Source organism: Bos indicus, chromosome 28, assembly GCF_029378745.1.
Source record: "Bos indicus isolate NIAB-ARS_2022 breed Sahiwal x Tharparkar chromosome 28, NIAB-ARS_B.indTharparkar_mat_pri_1.0, whole genome shotgun sequence".
Taxonomy (NCBI): Eukaryota; Metazoa; Chordata; class Mammalia; order Artiodactyla; family Bovidae; genus Bos; species Bos indicus.
The window spans coordinates 41,250,375-41,276,105 of NC_091787.1; the positions used below are offsets into that span (position 1 = coordinate 41,250,375).

Here is a 25,731-nt window from a genome sequence, read left to right on the forward strand (position 1 = left end):
CCCTTGTGGGACCTCTGGTAACCAACTTAACCTCCCAGAGCCTCAATTTATTTCTCAATGAAATACAGATGCCACTCACCTTTCCAGAATGTTGGAGAGATTCTATCAGAGAAGAGACATGGGAAAGCACCTACTACTACTTTGGACCATAAGAGTCACAGGAAAACTCTCCAAATAAAACACAAGGTTCACGTACCTTAGGATTTGTGCCAACACTAATTTCATATTGCGATCATTCCCCCCCAAACCACCATGCAAACTTTGGGCTTTTACAGTTTGGTAGCTAGTGGAATGAAAGGCTCAGTTTAAAAAAATTGTTTTGGCCTATTCCTCGAGGCATGTAGGATCTTAGTTCCCTGACCAGGTATCAAACCTGCACCCCCTGCATTGGAAGCATGGAATTGTAACCACTGGACTGCCAAGGAAGTCCCAAATGCTCAGTTTTACTGGAAGATAAACCCTTTGTTGCAACTCATCCTCATTTCAGAGCTCAAGTTTTGCATGTCAGAAATTCCTTGCAGTGGTTATGAGAAAAATTGTCCCAGTAAAAATTCTGATCTTTCATATTTTATAAGAATTCCTGCCTGGAGAATTCCGTGGACAGAGAAGCCTGGCAGGCTACAGTCCATGGGGTTGCAAAGAGTCAAACATGACCGAACAACTAAAAAAATCATCAGGTTTCAAATTAGTCATCAGGTAGTATTTGTCGTTTGGTTGCTCAGTCATGTCCAACTCTCTGTGACCCCATGGACTGTAGCATGCTGGCCTTCCCTGTCCATCACTATCTCCCAGATTTTGCTCAGATTCATGTCCACTGAGTTGATGATGCCATCCAGATCACCATTAAGTCTCTCAGCATCCTCTGCAGACAGCAACTAGGAAGCATTGGCAAAAATACCAGCTTTGTGTCTGTTCAATGGATTTTTCTGGCCTTTCAAATCTATTTTTTTAATTTATATGAAATGAATGTTATTTTTAATAAAACCCAAATGAATACCGATTAAACAAAACTCACCTTGACATCTCCCTTCATCTCATCTTCCCACAGAAAAATCACTGTTATGTGTTTGATTAGTAGCCTTCTAGAGTTTTTCTGTCTATGCATTCTTAAGCGTGATGGGGTTTCCCTGATGTCTCAGATGGTAAGGACTCCACCTGAAATGCAGGAGCCCTGGGTTCAATACATATATTGACATACATATATTTTCCTGGATTCAATTTACTTACATGTTTTAAAGGAATTTACTGTCAGTGGTTTTCAATGGGGTAATCCTGCAATTTTCCTTTTCCTTGTTGTCCTTGTCTTGTTACCAATGTTATATTTACTTCATCAGGTATTTATAGGGGTCTTCCCTTCTTTCAGTGCTCCAGAAGAATCTGTGTAAAATTAAGACTTCTTGAAAACTTAGTAGAAAGAACTTTCAAAATCATGAACTTTTGTGTTATGTTATGGAATTTTAAACGTTTTTTTAGAAGTTATAAAGCTTCTTTGCTTTCCATTTTTATTCACTTCATTTTTCTAATTTGATAATTTCATTTACATTATCAAATTCATTAACGTATCTATTCAGAGTATTCAATTAATGTCTTTTAAATTTCTATCTCTGTACTTTTGTATTTTTATAGTTAATTTTAAATATGTATTTTTCCTTCTTGGTCAGTGTCCCCAAAGTTAATTCCCCTTTTCAAAGTCTATTTTGGGCTAATTTTAAAGGTTTTTTTCTATTACCTTGTTTCTCCTTATCAAAGGTTTATTGTATTGCTCTTGTTTTATCTTTAAAATGGAGACTTGTCTTTTAGAATTTTCAGCCATTGTTTTTCATATACTAACATTTAAAGTCAAACATTTATCCTTAGTATGGTTTTGATACATCTTAAGACTTTTGTTGTTAGTCCTAATTTTTAAACATTTTCCACCGTAACTTCTCTAACCCATAAGTTGTCAGGTTAGCTTTTAATTTTCTAAACATAAGGACTTTTTCATTTTTGTTATTGTCTTCTAAGTGAACTGTTGTCAATGTTTCACCTTAGTTTTCTTTTGCCAGTCCTATAAATTTGTGTCAGTTGATTCATGCTATATGTAAGCTTATTTGGCTTCTTCCACTTAGCATTAAAAATGAGATTTATCCACATTTCTGATTGAATTAGTAGGTCATTCCCCTTTATTGCTAAATTCTGGTGCATAAATAAATACAGTTTATCCATTGCCTGCTGATGGACAAACATTTGTGTTTCCAGTGTTTGGCTACTATTAATAACATGGCTATGAACATTTTTTCACAAATTTGTTGTGAAAATTGTTTCACAACCATCTGTTGAAGGCTTTTTCCTGCACAAAAAGCAAATGCTGAGTTGAAAGAGAAATGTACCTTTTACAAGCAACTCCCAAAACTTTGTTCCAAAGTGGTGTTACGATTTTACATTCTCACCAGCAACATTGACAAAGTTCCAATTGCTCATTTCTGCAACATTTAGTGTTATTGGTTAAATTTTGGCTGTTTTGCTGAATAGGTAGTATCTGTAATTTAAAAGTGCACTTCCATGATCACTAGTGATGTGGAGTGTTTTTTAAATGTGTTTATTAGTACTCATGTATCATCCTTTGTGAAGGACCTATTCAAGTCCATTTAAAAACTGAGCTGTTCTTTATTGAGTTATAAGTTCTATATTCTGGATAAAGTCCTTTGTCAAGCAAATGATTTGTGAGCATTTTCTCCCAGTCAGAATGCTTTTTCACTTTCTTATGATGTATCTTCATATGAACATGCATTTCTTGAATTTAATCTGTTTTCATTGATTTCTGCATCTTGTCAAAAAAATTGCCACTCCCCAAATGATGTTCTTTGATGCTTTTAAAAGCTTTGTAGTTTCAGCCTTTACACTTAGATCTATGATCCATCTGGAATTTTTGTGTTTGGTAAGAGGTAGGGTCAAGGTTTTTTAAAAATGGTTATCTAATTGTTTCAGAACGATTTGTTAAAAAGTACTTCCACATTAAAAATCGCTTTGGTGCCTCTGCCAAAAATAATTTGGTGATGTATTGTATGTGCATCTGTTTCTAGACTCTGTTGTACTCATCTATTTGCCCTAATGCTAATATCACATGGTTTTTAGTTTTGTAGCAAAACCTCAAGTTCAGAAGTGTATGTCAAAGTCGCTCACCGCCTCTGTGACCCCATGGACTCTAACTGGCTAGGCTCCTCTTGTCCCTCGTGTACACCCTTCTTCAGGATTCTTGCTCCTTTAGGTCCTTTGCAGTGCCATGTGAACTTTAGGTCATTTTGTCTCCTTAAAAATGTTTGCTATTGTAAGCGAGTAAGGTATTGTGGACTTAGGCAGCACCTCAGATAGCTCTGAAAAACTGCTCCAGAGGTTGAGTGGGGAAAGGACCCTATATATGTGATTTTGGTGAAGGATGAGTACATGCAGTCAGGCACACATTTTTCCAGGTTTCTGCTAGTCTCATGAAGCTTTCTGCTAGTCAAGATGAACAGTTACCACTGTGAAGGATTTTAGTGCTTTTCTCCATATGAGGAGATACTACTGGGCTAATAAAATCAGCTCCTGAAGTATCTGAAGACCTGTTCTGCCAGTGCCCCCCATACCCCTCACACCAGCATAGAGCACCTCATTTCTGTGCACCCTCAACTTTTAGTGGGTGTTGAAAATCAGCAGCTCCAACAGCACATGACTTAGTCCTTGTAGAGACACATGGCAAGTGCCAATTTGTAGTTGACGTTCTATTTACCATACCCTCTGTTATACAACTCTGGATAGCAAAAAGGTCCCTTTAATCTAGGTGATATACAGGTATGGTTTTCCATTTTTGTTCCTTAAGCCAGTGCATGACCTTTGGAGTATTCAAACTGCAGACATATAAGCAAAGAAAACAGAGGTTTGATCAAAACATTCAACTGTATTCAATTTTTTCTTCAGTTTAAAGACTTTCTATATCAAATTACTTATCTATGCATCCTGTATGAGATCATTAACCGACAGTGAACTGTGCAAACCTCTTCTAGTCCTTTCTAGTATATAAAAACTTGTTTGCAACTTTTTAATGATCACTTGTTTTCCCCCTGCATTATTAGTTACTACCAAGATATTAATTAGAGATTTGCTGTTAAGGTAATTCAAACCCAATGCCCTCAGTGATATGACAAGGTATTATCTCCAGTGTTTAAAATTATCACACTATTTTCCTCTGTTCTTTGTATTTTAATTTCCTGATGGAGTGAAAATTGTTTGATAAAAGCTACAATTTACCAAGCCCTGTCTGAAACACTGCGAATACTCTACGTGTACCATCTTGATCTTCATGGCACTGAGGTTAAGTACTGGGTTGGCAAAAAACCCATAAAAACCGGAACAAACTTTTTGGCCAACCCAGTAGTATCCCCTATTTCTTGTTGAATAAACAGAAAAAAAGTTCAGGAATTTGCTCAAAGTCCATAAACATCAGCAGTAATATTCAAAATTTATGCATGTGATTTAAGATTTATCTCCTTAGCCTGCACTCTTAAACACGGTTATATACTTGCCTCTATGTGTATAAGAGGGAAAAGCAGACAGAAGCTCCCAGGACAGATCGTTTCATCCAGGTTTATAGTTAAAAGCATTCAGTAGAGGTTGAGGAACCCACTTGAATAAATACAGGAAACTCAAAGGCTGACAACTGAAGAAACTGAAAAACTAAGAAGCAGTTCTCAGAACTCAAATGCAAAGGTCATATTCAGAGGTGCAGAAGGACTAAAGCAGCTTAATAAACATAACAAGGGCACAAGTACTCAACCAGAAAACCACCATCCCCCGTCCGTGAGCTGCCAAGCTGACACTACATTTAGATGAGTATTATTAAAAACACAGGGATATACATAGTGTTTAACAAAAACTGGCTCAATTTTCATGTGCATTTTCAAAGTGTGAAATTCACTGGAGTGACACACTGTGTTTCCCATTAGTCAGCTGTATCAAGTTTGTGAGTCTTCCTCCTCCAAAAAAGTTCAATAGATTTATGTTAAAGACAACATGTGTATTGAAAGTAGCAATTTTATTTGAGTTAAAATTATTTACAAAAACCCAAAGACATACTTCATGAAACTGGTACAAACTATTTTTTTCCTGCCGTTGGCTTTTGCTCCAAAGATCACAGCTGAGAAATACTGTATAAAATAAAAATAGGATTGGATTCAGAAAAGTACTCTACCTTCTAGTTTCCAATTGGTAGTATTTACAGAAATATTTACAATGGAAAAAAAGGTTACTTTAAAACTTTAGTTAATTTGCAAGTGAGCCTCAAGTACCCTAAAATGCAGAGTTCTCTGAGGGTTAAAAACACACAAATGCACTGCGTTTGGTGAGGTGATTTCTCCCCCACCACTCCCCACCAAAATCTGCATCTCTATCAGTGCTTGACAATTAGTTATTATTTAAAAAACAAAACAAAACAATAAACTGTTAAACACTGAGGTAAATCAATTCTCAAATGATTACCAGTGTAACAGAAAAATGTAGTTCGCCCTGATTGTTCTTATCCAAATGTCTTATAATATCCCTTACCATTCAGCCACAAGTCAGTTTTACTAAAAATCTCCTCCTTTTCCTAAATCCAATGATTAATAAATATCAATGTATTTTAAAATAATTTAACTAATTCAATTTTATGGATATCATTTACCAATAAGCATTTAAAATAGTTTGCTAAGCTAGCTTGTATACTCAGGGCAAATACAACCTCAATCTTTTCTCAAGTTACACTGGCATACTATGCTCTTAAAAGGTGACGGGTGGGGGGCTCGGGGGGAGGAGGAAGAAGAAAACAATTTGACTGAAATCAGTTACTTCCTTATAGATTTCCCAACAATCTGCATTATCAAAAATAGGAAGACAATAAAAGGCAGCCACTGCATTAAAAACATTACAGCTGGCACTGATCCAAGAGCCCCGATTTGTCACTTTATACAAGGAAATAACAAAGTCTAAGTGGGTAAAAATTAGACTTTTAGCTATTTTCCCCAATACACACCAAACTAATATTTTTATGGCTTCAAGTTTTACAAATCCAATGAAGAAACATGATATAACTACCTGAAAGGTATTTTAAAGTATTAAATGAAAATCTCTGGAAAGCCTGTATTCAGGCCCAATCAGTAAAAGAAAAAATGTATAACCAGTGGTCTGAACAATAATTAATACAATAAAAATTTGCAATGTTGTAAAATTAAATATATAAAATATGTTACTGTGTGCTCCAAACCACACACTGTTCTATGAACTAAGAATCTGGATGAAGAAAAGGATCTTCTCTAAACCAACAATTTAAGGCTTTGCGTTTATGCATTTGATCCTGTCACTCCTATAGAAGAATATACATGGTATCTGGGAATGTGAATTCCACATTGGTGTTTTAGCTTCCTTATATTTACTGTATTGAACATTAGAAAATATATCTAGAGAGTTCTCCCTCAAAACTTAATCATGTTTCAAGAGTCTCCCCTAACTTTAAGGGTAAACTACCCTGGGTTTGTCTATTTTGCTTCATCCTTTAACAGGGCACATCATCTTATATTCCCTCAAACTGTTATTTGTTTTCTTGCATCTATAGCTATGACTTACTATGGTATGATAATGAGTATGGTCATGGTCTCAAAGGTGAAAAATACTTCAACAACCCAAACCAAATCAAGAATAAAAAAATATACTAATCCCTTGTGTCTTTGGATTCCATCTAATTTTAAATATAGACAGTAGTTCAGGGAACAACAACAAAAAAAATTCACAAAATTATTAAAAGCTTTATTTACGATTGGAATCATTCAACAAAAAAGCAAAAGCAAATGAGCCTGAAAAAGGAACTAAGCTGTTGTCTAGAATGTCCTCAGAACATTCAATACCTCAGTAGCTAAGCTGCCTTTGCACCTGGCTGGCATGACAACAGTGGCTCAACATACACAGCAGTTGCACTAACAGCAGCACAAGTTTTCCCCTTAAACTTGCCCAGAATAAAGCAAGAGAACAAGGGGAGAGTATCAATTCTGCCAAAGTGTGTTTAAATACTGCGTGGAACTGTTAACAGCCTGAACCTTTTCCCTCATTTTTGATAGTTGCAGATTGATGTAGTAACTGTCATTTAGCAAATGCAGAATGCATGACGAAGAAGAAATCAGGTGGCCTTAAAAATCCAAATATGAATGATACTGATGAATGTTCTTGGTTTATCTTCAAGGACTTCTTCCGTGACTTTTCTTTGTCTAAGTATAGCTCCAGCATTACCGAGCACCTGAAGCAAAGGTCAAGCAGCTAGCAGTGTTCCAAGTACTCAATCACTCTAGAGATGGACTTCTGGCCCGTGGTTCCAACAGCACACTGCAAAGGGGAGGGGTGGAGGTGGGGGCGAGTGGGGTGGGAGTGGAGAGGAAGCCACAGTTAATTTTCCAAAGCACTGAATCAGAGCTTAAACTATTTAGCTTTAGTAAACCAAACATTATGAATCAAAACAAGGTGAGATCAAACTATGGCTTTCATAATACACTATCAGTATATTTGGCCCTAATAATTCAGTTACCTTAAAGAAACCACACAATTATTAAAAGAAAATCATTTTTTTGCTTCTATTCATGATGGCCATAATACTTGTATTTCTACCATCATTTCTTAAAAAGTATTGATTTTTTTTTTTTTAATTACAGTATTGTTTAGGTTTTGGTTTTTTGGTTGCAAATCATGTGGGATCTTAGTTCCCTGACCAGGGATTGAACTTGCACACCCTACACTGAAGGTGCCGTCTTAACCACTGGACTGCCAAAGAAGTCCTGTATTTCTACTGTCATTAATGTATCATATGTAAAACCACAGAAGCTGCAATAGAAGTTACTTACGGTAAGATTCATGAAGCTCAGGAATTTTTTGAGCATCTCTGTCATTATTGAAAAGTCCCCTTCTGGCAGATACTCCCGCACAGTGGTCACATTGATCTAAGGAAACAAATCAAAGGAACACTGGTCAGGTGGCAGGAACATGAGTGTGAACCTTGTTCTGTGTAGTTGGTTTTGGCACACATCCTATTTCAAACTTCTACAAGGTCCTTAAACTCCTTGGTTAATATGCAATTTCCTTTTCCACACTCTAACTTTTGTGAGCCTGTGAGTCCATTCCCTACCCCACCCTATCCCATCCTCAGAAAGAAAGGAAAAAGATAAAGCTGCCAAAGACTACAAAGAAACATTTATGTGCATATTTACCTTTGTAAACGCACAGAAAAATACCTGAAATAACAATGCACTGTTGGGGGGTGGGAGTCGGGGGGGGGGGGGGGGGGCGGGGCAGGACAGGCAGGGATAAGAAGAGCAAGGAAATGCAGACTGAGAATGTATGCAAAAAGCTGATTAGGAATATAAAGAAAAAGATCAAGGAAAATTCTTCAAGTAGGCTAGGAATTAACTGTATCTTTCCAAAGGAAATCTAGTATCATCTATGGAAAAAAAAATGTAGGCAATGTTAGGACAGAAGATTAGGATGTTTCCCTCCCCTATTAGCAAGAAGCAGCCAAACTGTATATGAAGCAGTTTATTGTAAGAAAAATACATGGCCTGCTTAAAATGTTTTATTTCATTATGTATTTAAAATGCTTTAAAGATTCATAAAGAATAAAAGGAAAAAGCTCTTCTTAGGAGGCTCACCTATAATAAAAAGCACATACAAGAAGAAAAAAAAAGATGGGAAGAGGGATGCTTTTGATTTCATATTTGTTGATGAAGACATGGAAGAGTACATATTACCCTCTTAGGAAATTTGCAACCAATCCCCTCTCTCCCACTTTTACAGCTACTCAGTAAAACCCTGCAGCTAAAATCCTGAGATATTTTACAATCTTTAATACTTGTATTTTAAAAATACACTGAGAATATATTGAAGAATATATCGCAAGGGCAACAGCTATGGTAACTAACTGCAGAGGTGAAGGAATGCTGGATTTAAAAACATTTTTAACCAACTGCAAGGAAAGGGACATGACCGCACAGTGGTGGGAAGAATAGGATGTTGACTATGAAGATGGCTCAATAGAAAAGTGTACTCCTCTCATTCAGAATAAATAATTAGATCCTAGGTTTCAAGTGAAAGCTTCTCAACAACCCAAATCAAATCCTTTTCTATCAACAAATTACTGAGTACAACACAATAAGTAGCCAAGGCATGGGAAGGAGAGTCAGAGCGTTTATTTTAAAACAGTGTGCAATAAATGGTAGTGTACAGGAGGTAAGAAAAGGTGTGAAACGGCATGGCCTATTTCAGAAATTTACAAACATAACCAAGGGGTATGACAGATTTTAATACTGGATCAACTATACTTCAATAAAACAAAATACTGGAGAAGCATTTAAGTTTGGAGTCTTATAGCAGTAAACAAAGCTATCATTTCCTAAATGATAGTCAAGAAAGACTGGCGAGAGTGAGACTGAAGAGAGTTAACATGATCAGATGTGCTCTTAAGGAAGTTAGCTATGGTGGTGGTATGCAGGATTTCAGGAATGGAGAGTCGAAAGCAGCAAGAACAGAAAGACCACAGAGAAGACTGACCATTAAAATGCACCAGATATATACTGGGTAATGGAAAATAACACCAGAGTCTCCTGGGCTTCCTAAGCATGCTGCACTTTACCTTAAAATAGCCCTTACTGCATATAACCACCTGCTTTCTTGTCTTTGCTCCACTTAAACACTGGGCAAACCAATTACTTTTACATTTTGTGGAATCAGCTAGCTTTTTAGGGTTAATCATAATGATCCCTAAGGTAAGAAAGACATCCTGGGCTCTATGAATTCACAATATTGTCTACAACCTAACCTCTCTTTAGACACGAGAGAGAAATAATTCACATCTGAAAAAAACTCAATTTTAAGATTCATTATTTAAGAACATAACTGAAACCAGGGTGTATGCAAAATATGTAAAAATATTTAAATAGCAAGCATACCCACTCTTTATTTGGGGTTGGGGGGGTGTGCTTTCCTCCTTCTTTTTGCTTGGTATGTGCCTTCCCATTTGCCCTTAAAATCTCTGAATTTTAAGGAAATAAGGACAAGGGCTGAGCTTGAAGAGAGTCCAGGAAAGGAAATAAAATTTGCAGGGCCTGTAGCACCATGAATAAGAACTCTGGTCTTGATCCTGAAAGCAGCTGTGCCAGTAAGGGCCAACAACGAAGTGGGCCAGTGTGCACTTAGCTCAGAGCCTTTCTACAATATGGAATATATGAACAAGAAAGATCCAGAAAAACACACTGGACTTAAGACAAATAAGGTACACAGGAAGAACAAAAAGGACAAGGCAGAAAACTCGATGGCAAAAATGAGGAAATGTGGGTGGGTTGGTAGAAGCCCTTCATATCATGATTATGTTCTTTTCTTCTAGCCCTCTAGTCTTAAGAAAAGAGAAACTAGCCATCCCACTATACAACAGATCTCCATTCTTTCTTGCAACCCATACACCCTTGTTTGTAAGGGAAAAAAACCCACCTCATATTAAAGGCTTCACCCATAGTATCTCAGGTGAAGGTGAAGTTGCTCAGTCGTGTCCGACTCTTTGCGACCCCATGGACTGTAGCCCACCAGGCTCCTCTGTCCATGGGATTCTCCAGGCAAGGATACTGGAGTGGGTTGCCATTTCCTTCTCCAGGGGATCTTCCCAACCCAGGGATCGAACCCGGGTCTCCTGCATTGCAGGCAGACGCTTTACCCTCTGAGCCACCAGGGATAGCCATGATTTTTCATAGTTAAATCATGATCTAAATCTCACATAGTAATCCCATTTTCCCGGCCAATGAGTAGATCAAACAAAAGCATGTGAGCCAATGTTGGCCAAGGTAAAGGAAGTCTACTTTTTGCGTTGGGTGTGGAAAAGTCCTAGGGAAAAGAAAAAGAAACCATTGCTCTTTTAACAAAGAGAAACAAAGAGGCCACATTCTTCTGCTGGGCATTATTTAACTAAGTGAGACACATAGTCAGCACAGGTGCATGAAGAAAGCTAGCAAGAGACAACACACAGAGGACAGCAGAGTTTAAAAGTAGAAATTACGAGTCCTTGATATCACTGAGGCTAAACTTTTCCACCTTAAGCCAGCTGAGCACAGGTCTTACATGATGCTCTTTTGCTTCAACCAAAGACATGTGAATTGATTCCTCTATCTATCAATCTGAAACTTTCTCATCAAAACCAATATACTCTTACTTTGAAATGTACCTTTCTAAAGTTCACCAAATATTTAAAAGTTTTTAACAGGAAGGAAAAATAAAGTAACAAGATAATTAAGTAACGATGTGAAGTGGCTGCAATGAAATTCTTTTAGGATAACATAAAACAACAAACACAGAACTCTTACTTACTGGACTCTCCTGGCAGAGACACCCAAGAAGCAGTGCTGTGTATGAGGCCACAATGCAATCCTCCATGTGCTTGCCAGCATGCTGAAGGGCTGGAAGTATTAAACAGATAACTAATAGTGTGCATGTGCATATATAGAAACCAAAAACCACAACAAACAAAGGCACCTAGGGAACCAGCAACTGTGCCATCTTTCCTTCAAAACTGCTAAACACTGATAATGGTGCTAGGAAGATGTAATACCCACACAAATTAACCAAATTAAAAAAAAAAAAGACAATCCACAAATGGTAGAGGGACCTTAATATAAAAGCTAAAACCATAAAACCCTTAGAAGAAAACACAGGACTAAATATTTGTGACCTTGGGTTAGGACATGGTTTCTTAGATACAACACTAGGACCACAAAAGACAATATAAAAAATACGTAAGTTAGGCTTTATCAAATTTAAAGCTTCACCATCAAGAAGACAACTCATAGAATTTATCTCCAAACCAGGTACTTGTTAAGAATCGAGGCTCTAAAAATTCTTACTCAATAACAACAAAAGACAACCCAATTTAAAATGTGGGCAAAATATCAAAACTGTAAAAACCCTTAGGTGTCATATTATTTGGCTGCTTCTCTTTACAGATGAGTAAAGAAAGGCCCAGGGAGGAAAAGCAGATCTTTCCAACAATGCACATATACCATTCTCACTGCTAGGAGTAGAACTGCTATGAAATAGCAAAGCTTGTGTGCACTGAACTAGAGAGGCCATAAAATAGCAAGATTATGACAACATGAATTAAAAAAATGTTTCACAGGGGGGAAAAAAACCACATCTTTTAAAAAATAAACCAGTCAAATTAAATATACCTTTATTGAGGTCAAGTTCTTCATCGTCCTCCTCCTTCTTATTTTTCTCTTCTGCACCATCAGCCTTCTCAGTTGACACCCACTGTATCTCCCCACTCGTCTCCTGCCACTCCCCACTCTTGTCATGCTGAGTGGTGGGAGCATCTTTGATCAGTTCATCTGTTTTACTTTCTGCCAACTGTGCTGCTCGCTCTCGCTCAAGGAACAGCTGATAAACATTTTTGAAGATCATTAAAAAGGGATCACCTACCAACATCAATGTACCCAAATATAAGGCTCTATTTGCTTTTAAACATCACTACCCCTAAGAAGCATACTGTTTGGTAAAAAGGCTAAGTATCATAAAAGCCCTAGCTCTACATCCAACTGAAAGACAAAAATAAAACTATAAATGCTGCTGGGATTCAATTAAGTAAATTATCTACCAATGATGTATGCATTCTATTTTTAAGAATGAAAATCTCAACACTTTCCTTTAATTTGGATAATAACAGGCAGGAAGTTCAAGCAAAAAAATACAAATTAAAAGTTAAAACATTAAAAATTCTTTAAATCCAAGCAGCCTGGATAAATTAACTGGAAGGAAGAGAGGACACTGAATAAAGTTTCATAATATTGGGGGGGGGAAATGGCTTCTTTAAAAGAAATTTAAAGAAAGAAAAACCAAAGAAAGTAGAAAACAAGTTCTCAGAGAAAGACTGAGAACTAAATCTCAACTGCTATATTAACAATAATAGTGCTTGCTTCAGCAACACATATAATAGAGAATATTAGCATGGTCCCTGCGCAAAGATGAAACCAAATTCATGAAGTGTTCGTATTTTTTTTTACAACCAGAGATTATCACACTAAATGAAGTCAGTCACAAAGAGAAAGACAAACACCATAAGATGTCATTTATATGTGAAATCTAAAACATGACACAGATGAACCTACCTACAAAGCATAAACAGACTCGCGGATACAACAGACTAGCTGCCCACAGGGAGGGGGACGGGAGAGGGGAGGACTAGGAGTTTGGGGTTAACACATGCCAACTATTACATCAGAATGGATGGACACAAGGTCCTACTCCATAGCACAGGGAACTATATTGACTGATGGGATAAGCCATAAGGGAAAAGAATATGAAAAAGAATGCATATGTAACTGAGTCACTTTGCTGTGCAGCAGAAATTAACACTGTAAATCAACTACACTTCAATAAAAAAAAAAATCCAAGTACAATTGTCAATGGAAGTATACACCAAAAAAGTCTAAAAAGGGAACATACTAAAAAAACTCTTGCCTTCACTTATTTCCCTGTGCTGGCACAATGTTGAATGTACAGAAAGCATTTCATATATTTGCTAATATGATCTGGAGAAACCCTAAATTACTGATGACAGCTACCAGAAAACTAAATGCCAAGTAGATCTCAAAAACTTGCTGAAATATACAGAAGAATGGTATGTAACCTTTAATACCCTTAAGAAAGTAAAATGTAACTTGTATATAAAGCAGTATTTCTTAAAATTAGGTTCAAGGGGAACCCAAGATCCTTTCAGGGAGTACGTGACGTCAAAACTGCATTCATAAGAATATTAAAAGGTCAACTGACTTCTTTCATTCTTTCATGACTGTATGGTGGAGTTTTCCTGAATCTACACGCTATGTAATTATGCTATTGTTTCAATGGCTAATAGAATGTGTGCCTATATTTTATAGTTTTTTCAGTTTTGACTTCTAATTTAGTAAATACCAACAGATAAAGCACACGTAAACAAAGCTCTTTGGAGTCCCCATAACTGTTAAGAGTATAAAGAAGTCTTGAGATCAAAATGTTTGAAAAGAGAATGACAGGCATCTAGTTGCAGATTATTTCCTGAAAACACAGTTCAAGCACTTCTAGTTTCAAAAAGACCAAAAGGATTAATGGTTAGCAAAGACATCAGAAAAAAATGAAAAGGATGGTTCATTATTACTGTCACTTAAGGAAATGACAAAAGTAGCTTGCGAAAAGATAAAAACTGTAATGCCAGCATTGTCAAAAAAACCCCAAAACCTCACATATAGCTGTGGGAGGAAGTATAAATGAGAGGAAAGGGAGTGTTTGGGGTGGGGTGAGTTGGGGACATCAGTTTTAACATATTAGTACATATTCTAACAATTTCTAAGTTAGGAAATTACTCCAAAGACATACATACTTTGAAAAGTATGTCCCAGTATTCAAATGCACACAGTCCTGGGCACAGATCAGACCAGTAAATGCTCGAAGACTTGAGCCAGATGGGCTAGAAGTTAATTCCTAATTTGTTGTTAATAATCTATCTTTGATTCATAAACAAATGGGCCTTATTTCTGCTTTTTGCTAACAGTATCTAATGAGTGACTGTCATAGCTGAAAACAGCAGAGTAAATGAAGTAATGGTACACATTCTAACCTCTCACTCAACTGGTAAAAATATCAGAGATAGAGGAGGCTGAAGGGAGAGAGAAGACGCAAGTGATCAAGAATTTGGACAGATGCAACAAACAAAGGGTCATGGTTTTAAGTTGTTGCTTACCTGCACTAAAGCCTGAACTGCATGAACTTGTCCAGCTATCCTTAAACTATCATCTCCTTCTCCACTACAGAAGGAAGAATCAAAAGAACATGATGTTTCCATGTTGACAAGACAGTGCCGATTTCGAGCACTATATTCCACTAGATTTATCAGTAGACCTAAACCCTACAAAAATGAAAACATGCATGTTACCACAGGTGAGGATTAAAAGCAAATGAACACAATATACGTCTCTCACAGCCAGCCAGAAAGCTAGCCAGTGCTCTACCATCTACATGGTTAAAAACCAGTATATAAAATGATGATCTTCCCAAACAAAGATGTTGTTTGCATCATCTTACTAGATCAAGTACACATTTATGAAACAAGTCCCTCAAACTCACCAGCACTCGAATATCAAATCTCTGCTCCTGAGGTAGGTACTTTGGAACCTGAAGCACACAATTCATGGCTGTGCCAATCAAGCCATCCTGCTCTCCTGTTTTGGTGCTGCCCCATTCTGAAGTGGGGAATGGGGAAAGGATGAAATTATGGCAAACTATTAACACAGATATTAAAGGTTAAAAACATATAGCTTAAAAAATAGTTATTTCTTTATTAAAATATATTGTTGACTGTAATATTTCTAAGCCACAAAGCAGGTTCTAAAAATAACAGCTCTTAAAAGCAGTTAAATCTATACATGAATAAGTGAGTTACATGACAGCAATTTAAAAACCATTACATTGAGAGAAGAAACAAGGCAATTAACTTATTTTTACATGTAATATTGTATAATCTATCAATGAGAAGATATGCAGGAAATACGACTTACCATTATCATTAGTTAAGTTGAGCAGCACCCCAATGATGGCCCTCATGCAGTCCTCCACTGCTTTGCCCACGTGGTTAGTTACATTCTGCTGAGGCAGAGGCTTACTGTCAGGTAAGCATATACTGTTCTCAGCACGGTTATACTGCTTAATCAGCTCTTCACAATGTTGTAATGCCCTTAAGAGAAGACAAAATACAGACTATTATGCTCAACAAAAATAGTTATATTAAGAACTACTGACTTGGACCTTAATGCTTTATTTATTTTTTTTCCTTAATGCTTTAAATCTGTCATAAAGGCTGCCAAATTAATCTTTTTCTACTCCAGATGTTATGTGAACTATTTAATCATGTATCAAACATGTCTGATATCAAACTAGGTGCTAAATTTTATTTTGGGAAAATTATAATATAAATTTTTCTAAGCAAAGTGAAAATTATAAACGATGCAAAAGTTTATACTACCAACAGCTGTCCCCAATTTTCACAATCTCTCCAACATAACAAACCTACTACCCCACCTCACCCAAGGTAAAACCCATTAAAAGCCAACACTGAACACTTCTGAATTTCATTTAGATGTTTGTCCTTTAGAATGTAAACTCTCAGCAGGCAGAGAATATTACTTATATTAATATTGCATAATAACCTTGTATAAACAGATACTAAATACTTCATGAACATTTTTAAAAACATGAGGTCATTTAACTGACATGTTTGTCTCCTGGCAGTCATGCAAGGGTATCAGCTACATCTAAGGATTCACAAGATACTACCCAAAGTAACAACGAAATGTAATCTTTAAGTGGTTCTAGTATTTCTGAGACTCTGTTTAAATCACTGAGTCCATTAACTTAATATCTACGAGATAATGATGAAATCCACGAACTGTGAGTTGATTCTTCATGTATTATATACCATGCAAAACCCTTAAAACTACTATGTCTAATTCCCCTCTAGCTGCTTCTTAAAAAACACTCTCTAATTAGGAAGGTATTCATGTCTAACTTAAAACAATGTGTTCAGATGTTTGGGGATGTTCGCCAAGATTACCATGCTGTTACTGTTAACTGCCTAAGTAGCACTGAAATAAATCTGTTGGGAGGTGAGAAGAGACAGTAATTGTTTAATTATTCAATATACTATCCTTGCATTTATCTGCGTTCTACTGAAAGCTTCAGAAAGTCTGAGGAGTGGTCTTTTACAAACATCCAATTCTAATGTCTACTGACACAAGTTCCTAACTACAAAGGTTCCTAACGTTGTTTTAGAAGGCATGTGTCAGGAGTCATTAAGTATATAGGAGACATCTTAAAAATAAGATACAAATTTAACTTGCACAAATACTCTTTGGTGAGACAGTAAAACAGTAACAGAACAACTAGAACACATACCTTAAGGGTATTAAGTATGACACAGAATTCACAAATACAGGATGGAGGAAAAACCTACAGACTAAAAATAAGAATACTGGGAACTAGAGACTATTAGAAATTTGGGATTATGGGAAAACTGAATACTGACTGGACTTATAATATTAAGCAATTACTAATTTTTAAGAGATGAAAATGCTATTATGGTTATATTTTTTAAAGAGTCTTCTTTTACAGATTATATACTCAAGTATTTATGGATGAAACTATATGAAATCTGTAATCTGCTCCAAAATAACACAGAGGGCGGAATGGATAAGGTTATATATACATGGTAACATGACTGGCCAATGTTTGATGATCACATTCAAGCTGCATGTACATTGGGGCTTATCATATTATTGTCTACTCTTATCTCTGTTTGAAATTCTCCAAAACAAGAAGTTAAAAAACAGATAAACTTGAGTCGGGCTGTAGTGGGCCTTTGATACTAAGGACTTTAGACATACATCCAAAGACAAGAAATCACACAGATTTGGGAGTTTGGGATTATTTTTACATAACAAAAATCTGAGGAAGGTTAACCCACTGTGGTGTAACATTAGACAGGCTAGAGGCCAGAGTACCAGGGCAGAGATAGCAACAACTAAACAGACTTATTAGTAAGAAGCTGCTGTTAATAAGCTAGTACCAAGACTGGAGACATACTTGGAAACTTTATACACACTGAGGTGATATCATTAGCCCAGTGTCAAGAAAGCTGGCAGAGTGTGAAATGAAGGAAGCTACATATAGATCTGGGAAAACAGATATAAACAGACAGCAGAAAGCAGCTAGTAAAATTCATTTACAATAAAAATAAGGACTAATGCTTACTACTATATGCCAAGCATTGTTTTAGGCTTTACGTATGTATATTAAGTCCTTATATATAGTACATAATCTATATTATATACAATATACAAACGATATTTTAAAATCTTTTTTAGAATTAAAGTATTATTTAAAATATGTATCATATATAACTTAAAATATATTAACATATATACTAATTCTTTTACTGCAACAACCTTGGGTAGGTAGACACAATTATTACCCCCCTTCTCTAAGAACCTGTAAGTTCAGAGCTATTATAGGGCTGATGTTCTCAAGATCCAAACTCAAGTCATTCTGGCTTCAGAATCTGTACTCCTAACTTTTGTACCTTATTGCACTGCTTTTTGTTCACAAAACTTGACAGACAGAAGTACTTTATGGAGAAAGCTGACAATGGCACTTCCTTTAGAGTCAATCCAAATGCTTTAAATAAACAGCATGACATTTCAGAAAAACTTACTTAGCTGACGAAACAATGAGTTGTGAATCTTTATAGGCAATCAAGTAGCTTTGATTCTCTGGATTATGCACTGTTACCTAAAAGGGAAAATTTTGAAATTTTGTTCACACACAACACAAAGCACTCTAAAAGACATAAAGATGAGGAAGAATTAGTCCTTGTCGTCTAAAGGGAGTAACAACCCACATGTTCTAAATTTAAAATAACAGAGCTACTGCTTTATTACAAAATCAAAACACGACTGTTATAACTGCTTCCTCACCATTAATATATTCTGTACTATACATTCATTGTAATAAACTACCAAGCACTTTAAATGTCAGAAAAGTGCTGTCACTGACTTAATAAACTAATATTTTAAAGTTCTTAAGTAGATTCATTTAGACTTTAAAAAATTAGATGTTTATTTAATGTACTTGACACTCCAGAAGAAAAAAGGAACAATGTGAATTTCATCTGTGCCAAGAACTTTTCATTCACACTAGATTATTTTCCCATAGATGTTTCATGAAGTACTCAGCTAATCCAATCTGGTCAACATAGTCTATGCAACCTGAAATTCACTGGCAGCATAAATTCTAATCTACATTGAACTAAGTCATTCATAAAAGTCAAAAAACAGACAGACTGCATTACAATCTGAATTTGGATTAACAAAAGTGAAACTCTAGAGATATATAAATTATGACAGTCTCACACACAGAGCACATTTAAGATTAGATCATTTTCTTCAAATAGCTGTCCATACTTACGCTTTCTAAAACTCGTAAACATCTCTCTGCTCCCCATAATGAGGCTACTAATTTCTCTTCATCCTCATCTTTACTTAAATGATCCACACATTCTTTCACTAGGAGAAAGGAAATGGACATAGATAAACATATCTCATCACTTCAATACTTACCCCCTTTACTAACATTAAAAGTCATCTGTATACATGCTATCAATGTGTTGGAACCTCTCTGAACACTTATTCTAAGTTTTATACAGTGAGATGCTGAAATGTATGAGACTCTAATTTATAAGAATTAACTTTCCAATATCAAACTATTAATGGCCTTTTCTTTAAAAGTTAAAAGATTTTGAAGATGCTACTAAAAGGAAGACATCTTTTCAAACTGATGCAATTATTCTTTGAAATATATGAACAGAATATTCAGGTTTTAAATAAAAAAATGTTGTATGTGTAATATATCATACCTTTATCTACAATATGATCCAGACCACCCAAAAGCCGTAGTTCTTCTTTAAACCAGTCTCCTGCTCGTTTAGAAGTAAGGGACAGTAAAGTCTCCATAGCTAAATGCCCAGTCTGAAAATCAGAAGCACCATTAATGAATATTGACTCTAAGTAGTAATTCCGAGGCAATACTTCTAGAGATTGCTTTTTTAAAAAAGGAAATTGCATGCTACCAGCCCACAGTATTTTTTTAATATAGTAAATGCTTTTTAAAAGTAAAACTAAAAAAAAAAAAAAAAAAGTAAAACTAGTTTAAAACTGGTATCAGAACAGTCTTAAGCTAAAGAAGTGTTTTTATCCATTGGCTTGTTTTCAGAGAAAATCCATTATTTAGTCTATCACTTGCTAGTTCGATAAAATGTATACTGGTACCATCATATAGGCTCAAGGGCGAATCAAAGGGTATATTTAACTGTAGATCAATACACTGGATTAATTTACCACAAAGGTTGTAAGAAGAAATACTCCAGAAACAAGGTGTGGGTGTGTCAAAATTTTTATCTGTTGGTAAAAACTGGTATCTTAATGCTTTGCTTTATGTTTTCTAACTATAGCAAATGAGCTTATTTTCACATATTTATCAGTTACCTGTAATTCTTTTAGTGTAAGTCCCCTGTCAAATATTCTTCCCTTTATACTCATGTAAAGTAGCTTGTCTTTTACTTACTGTTCTATATATTTTCTTATCTATTCCGAACAAAATTACTTTTTTTTTTTTTTTTTTAGGGTTTCATATTCACCAATTTCAAACTTTATACTACAGAGTTAGCAGCTTGGATACTTTGGCCTCTATGACAAAATTATATATAAACAATGATTTAGGACTACTACTGGAGGAAGCAAAGAACACTCAGAGCCATATTTATAAACCAGGCTAGGTTTTTTCCCATCCCTTCATTTGCCTTCAATTATTAATTTTACTTTTTAATTCAATTTCTTTTAAAAGGGCAACTTGGTTCCTGTGACAATAAAGGAACTTTAATATAACAAAAGAAATGCTTTAATGTAACAAAGCTGAAAAGACCTGGTTATCTTCACAAAGCTTACTGCTTTGAAAGATGCAAGTTTACACTAAGTCTTGCGGGCCCATTTTGAACTGAATATAAATTAGATATTTAGAAATGCAAAAAAACAGATCTTATCAGCAAAAAATCTTAATATTACTTATTTAGAAGAGATTTTATTTTATACCTTACAGATTTTATTCTGTACTTTAAAAGAACAAGGTTGATGTCCAAGGTGACAAATACAGATCTAGAATTCAACACCACAAAACTAGATATAATTTTGCTCAATTCTCATTCTAAGTCCTTGAAAGAGTAATGTAATAAGATCAGTTTGGGCAGGGTTAGCTCATGAGTCACAGCAGTGAAAATGAAGACTAATGAGGCTTTCTTTGCTTAAGAAGAAAAGGGCATAGTAATTTGATATTAATACAACAAACATTCGTAAGATCTGATGCAAAAAAGCAACTTTATTGTTTGTTTCTATAGGCATTAAAAAGGACTGTTTGGTATTTTAGGCTATATTCAGTATATAATATGCTACTATTTTAAAATAGCCTACAATTCAAACATTTTATTTGAAACTGGAATAGTTGTCAAAGAGTTAAAAACACAACCAAATCACTAATCAGAATACTATTCAGCAATTGTGAGCTCTGTTATTTGAATTATATTTTAATATTATAATATTAATATTTAAAAATATCTTTCCATGGTACATCAGGAATAGCAACATATGTCAAGGAACAGGTTGAGTAATGAATAAAACAATGTGTAGGAGACAGTCACTGTACAAAACAATGTCTATTGTTAAAATTTAAAACGAACACAATACCCAAGATTAGCTGAAGGGTGGGGGGCGGGGGGCACACCGCATCCTAATATTAGCAACTGTGTGTTCTCGTTTTAATCATGTGAGTTAACTACTTAACACAGCACAGTTATTATACTGGTATTTCCCATCCTAGTAAATTCAATAAATGATGGGAAAAAATTCAACACGCAAGTTTATCATCTTTATTTAAGAGCAAATGCCTGGAAAGAATCTAAATGTTGGGAGAGAAAATTATAATGATGATAGTAACAATAATTTTTAAAAGCTGTATTTATTCAATTATGCAGCAAATAAAAATTATAGGCTCAAACATTCCTTTATAGCATTAAAAAACAGTATATGTTCTAAAAATGTTAACATTAAAAGTATGAATGTATTTTAAAATTAGGATACAAATAGTTTGGTGAGGTAGAATGATTGTTTATCCACACTTGAGCATAATAGCTATTTTCTAATCTTAGTAAGTGAAAGTACTAAATACATGTCAATTTTGTATCCTGTCTTTTAATGTTAACTTGCTTTCCCCCTCAACTCCCACTCTACCTGAATCTATTCCCTACTCTACCTTAACTAAGAAGAGCAATAATCATAAGTCATTATATGGCTAGCACAAAGCATTCTGTAATTTTTGAAAGCAAATATTGCAGTCTTCAGTTTAGTGGACAGTAGAAAAACCAATAATTATACAATGTTGGAACTGTCTGAAAGTCAAGTATATATAAATAAATCATCTTATTTTTTCAAAATGACAAGGCCAGTTATCTTCCACTGGCCTACTAATCTTTGGGGATATTCTTGATTCTACGAGTTTTTAAAAAAGCCAGAGGAAAGTAAAACTAAAATCAACCAAAAGCAACATAATCATCTTAAACTTGGGGAGTTGTACTGAGCATAAGCATAGCCATGGCCATGACCCTGTGTATGAGGGACATTGCTCTACGGAGGGGTTCATGCCTAGGAATCCCCCTTTTGAGTCTTGGTCCCTTGCAGCAGTTAATCAGACATCTTGAGATACTCTGAAATAAATGAATGCTCACTGAATATGGCTCTTTCTTAAGATCCTTTAAATCTTTATTCCTAAAACCCATATAGTGTTAAGAATTCAAGTTCCTAGTAGCCTAAATGTAGTTCCTACATTTTAAAAAAACTGACATTTTCATTTTACAACCAAAGGAAGGAACTCACCGTTATATTTTCTAGATCAAGGTGCTTATTGTGTACAGTTTCACAGAGCCTTCGAATTTTTTCTTTGATTTTGTTCATGTCTTTTTCATTCAGCAGCTTAGCTGAAGAAGCATCTTGTTCCAGTTCTAGGAGTCGAATCATCAGATCTAGGCTAGCTCTATCAAGATCCATGTTTAAACGATCTCTACTCAGAATGTACATGAGGGCAGCTGTACAAAGGGACAGATTCTTCAACAGACCCAAAAAGGGGAAAAAAAGTTAATGTAAGCAATTAGTGACAATTTCAGGCAACAAAAGACTATTTTGACATTTGTTTACATTTAGAAACCTTGAAAATGTTTTATTCAGTGAAAATCTCCCTCTTAAAATATTCTAGGGAAATGTGATTTCAATAAATACATAAAGTACCACAGCTTAAAATTTTCCTTTCTACAGACTTTCTCTATACAAATGTCTCAGAAGTGTTTAAGTGGAATTATATTTTTTCTGGCCATTCTGTGCTAAATGAAGAGTTTACAAGACCTTTTTTTCAGCTATATAATCCTACTTTATACTTCACTCTTTGCTCTTTATAATATAGTGAAGTCAAATTTCCATTTAAAATCAATAATGTAAATGTATTTAAAAAAATAAACACAGCTGAGTTTGTGTTAATACATAAACTCAGGATGCTCGAAGAAACATATCAGACTCATTTCTTTAAAATAAACCTATCAGGTCTGGTTGAACCAAGTAGTTTTTTTAAAAAATCATTAATATCATGTGCTCTCAAAATCATTCAGATCAGGTAGTTAGCACATTCAGCTTATAAACTCTACATGTACTGAAGGTGATATAGATAAGCATTAACAGAACAAAGAGGTCTATGTTAGAATATTCCCAACATTTGGGATATTCTGTACTTAAACATTTTTTCTATATATCTAATTGAAGTGTACTTGATCTTACATGAATTTCAATGCACAGAAACACAATTAACTATCTAAAATTTAAACTTTAAATCTCTAAAATTCAAACTAGGTTTCTAATTAACTGCTTACAGAGCAAAATATGTTTGGAAATAAGGCTTTAGAGATCCACTGCTGCTAAGAATATATATTAATGCTTTGGTCCTCTCATAACTTCGTAAGAAAGCACATTAATTCTTATTTCTCTTCTTCCTCATTGTTTTGAACCTGCTACAACTTGGTAACTGACTTATCTTCATTTGGGCTTAAGTGTATTGCTTTCAGTTTCAGAAGACTCAGTATTAGATTCTGTTACCTAATCTAGACTTCGAATATAATTTTCCTGAATAAAAATATAATAAAGCCATTTCAAATTACCACCACTTATGATTAGTAATGATTTTTTTCTAACTTTGAAAATGTTAAACCTAACTTTTATATGTAAATATGCTCTATTTTTTAAGAGAAAGTGTCAAGTCATAATAAAGATGAAGATGTGATTCCTCTTCACAATGGGATTCAACATCCAAGCAAACTATTTAAAATGTTAATATCTAAAGTTTTTATCCATGCTATTAATATCACAAAGTAGTAAAAGTTGTCCCCCCTCCTCCCCAAGTACTTTCTGATTCAAGGTAATCAATGCTTACAGAACTAAGTATTCAGTATGGTAGGTATGTCATGTCAGACAATGGTTAACAGTATAAACTGACAAGGAGGAAAAAATGTTGAGCAAATAGTCTGAAATGATTTATTAAGCAAAAAATCCTGGCATTAAGTTTTTCTAAATATTTAGCAAATATGGGGCTTCACTGGTGGAGGTGAAGAATCTGCCTAGCCAATGCAGGAGATACAGGTTCAATTCCTGCGTGGGGAAGATCGCCTGGAGAAGGAAATGGCAATCCAGTATTTTTGCCTGGGAAATCCTATGGACAGAAGGCTGGCAGGCTACAGTCCTTGGGGTTGCAAAGAGTTGGGACACAACTTAGCTACTAAACAACAAAAACAAATTTAGTAAATATAAACTAGAATTCTAAAATAATGCTTCTCAACCCCAGAAACTTAAATACCTGATGATGCTGGGAATCATCCAAGGTTTTAAAGACCATTGCTACCATTCCATGTGCTCTCAGGTGCATTCGAAAACTGGGCATGGCACATTTAGTAGCCAAGCTAATAACACTGGAAGAAAAGAGACTAGGTGAAGGGGACTGAAAATAGCTAGTGTGTTTTGTTTTAATTTGCATAATACCTAAATAAACAACGGAATGCTCGGGGGTTGGGGGTTTATGTGTGTCAAAGCATTGCCCATGCAGATCACATGGGCAAACCAAATTTATTAAATACTCACTGATGCACAGTATGTGATTAGGTACGCTATATTAAAAAAACACATAATACACGACTGTCTTCAGTGTATCCTTTATATTACTGCTACCATTAAACGCAAAAACATCTTAGGTATCTTCCATGTTTCTGATCCATAAAAAGTATAAATATATAATTGGACATATTCCAAATGACTGGATAATTCACTCAAACCAAGATTTTCAAACCATTATAGTATGCCAAAGATGATCCAAATCAAAACATGCTTAAATCATTTATCACTTGCTTATATAAAATCTGGCGCTAAAAAAGAAAAGATTCTTTGGCATAACACTTTCAAACATCTGGAAACTGAAGCCTATGCTATGCTAAAATGCTGTACCATCCAACTTTCTTTAGTCCATGTAGGATCAAGTCCCTTAAAAGAAATCAATCACATTTTAACATCACTGGCTATAACCTACACCTATGATAACAAAAATTGCAAATGTTTGGCTCCACTGAGCTAAAAAATTTTAATGCGGAGCATGCATACAATTTTCAAATATAAAAATAAGATCTTACCTAAGGCAACGTGTGTTTAGAGGCTGTGTGCTCTTTAAGCCACTTAACAAGTACTCAATGTCATCAGTGAACTCTTGGTTTTCACCAAATTCCACCACATCATTGAAGTGCTTCACGTGCTGAACAACAGTATACAACTGCCAAGAAAAAATAAGTCCGCCTCTTCTGTAACTACGAAGTAGCATATTTAAATCTATGAACTTGCTCTGCTGTATTTAAAACTGTATAAAGTAAGTTTATTAGATGGCAACCAACAAGTGCTTTAAAAACATTGGTAGTAGTAGGACAAAGTAAGTTCATGGTTCAAAACTCAGTTTCAGTTT

General features: G+C 35.2%; 1 protein-coding gene and 1 pseudogene across 3 annotated transcripts in view; one reads left to right on the forward strand and one right to left on the reverse strand.

The window, feature by feature from the left end:
* Positions 1-6,774: 6,774 nt before the first annotated feature.
* The window catches only part of WAPL (WAPL cohesin release factor), a 75,360-nt gene continuing 56,403 nt past the window's right edge, over positions 6,775-25,731 (reverse strand). For all 3 annotated transcript variants that reach the window (XM_019953892.2, XM_019953893.2, XM_019953891.2), the window contains 13 exons: positions 25,409-25,545; positions 24,586-24,697; positions 22,569-22,796; positions 19,505-19,616; positions 19,057-19,154; positions 18,305-18,381; positions 15,597-15,772; positions 15,166-15,281; positions 14,783-14,947; positions 12,237-12,444; positions 11,380-11,468; positions 7,878-7,973; positions 6,775-7,365 (listed from right to left, as the gene is read on the reverse strand). In XM_019953892.2, coding sequence (XP_019809451.1) covers positions 7,300-7,365; positions 7,878-7,973; positions 11,380-11,468; positions 12,237-12,444; positions 14,783-14,947; positions 15,166-15,281; positions 15,597-15,772; positions 18,305-18,381; positions 19,057-19,154; positions 19,505-19,616; positions 22,569-22,796; positions 24,586-24,697; positions 25,409-25,545 — 1,680 coding nt within the window. In that variant the 3' untranslated portion in view covers positions 6,775-7,299. The remainder of the gene's footprint in view (positions 7,366-7,877; positions 7,974-11,379; positions 11,469-12,236; positions 12,445-14,782; positions 14,948-15,165; positions 15,282-15,596; positions 15,773-18,304; positions 18,382-19,056; positions 19,155-19,504; positions 19,617-22,568; positions 22,797-24,585; positions 24,698-25,408; positions 25,546-25,731) is intronic.
* On the forward strand, positions 12,973-13,062 carry LOC139180466 (U6 spliceosomal RNA; annotated as a pseudogene).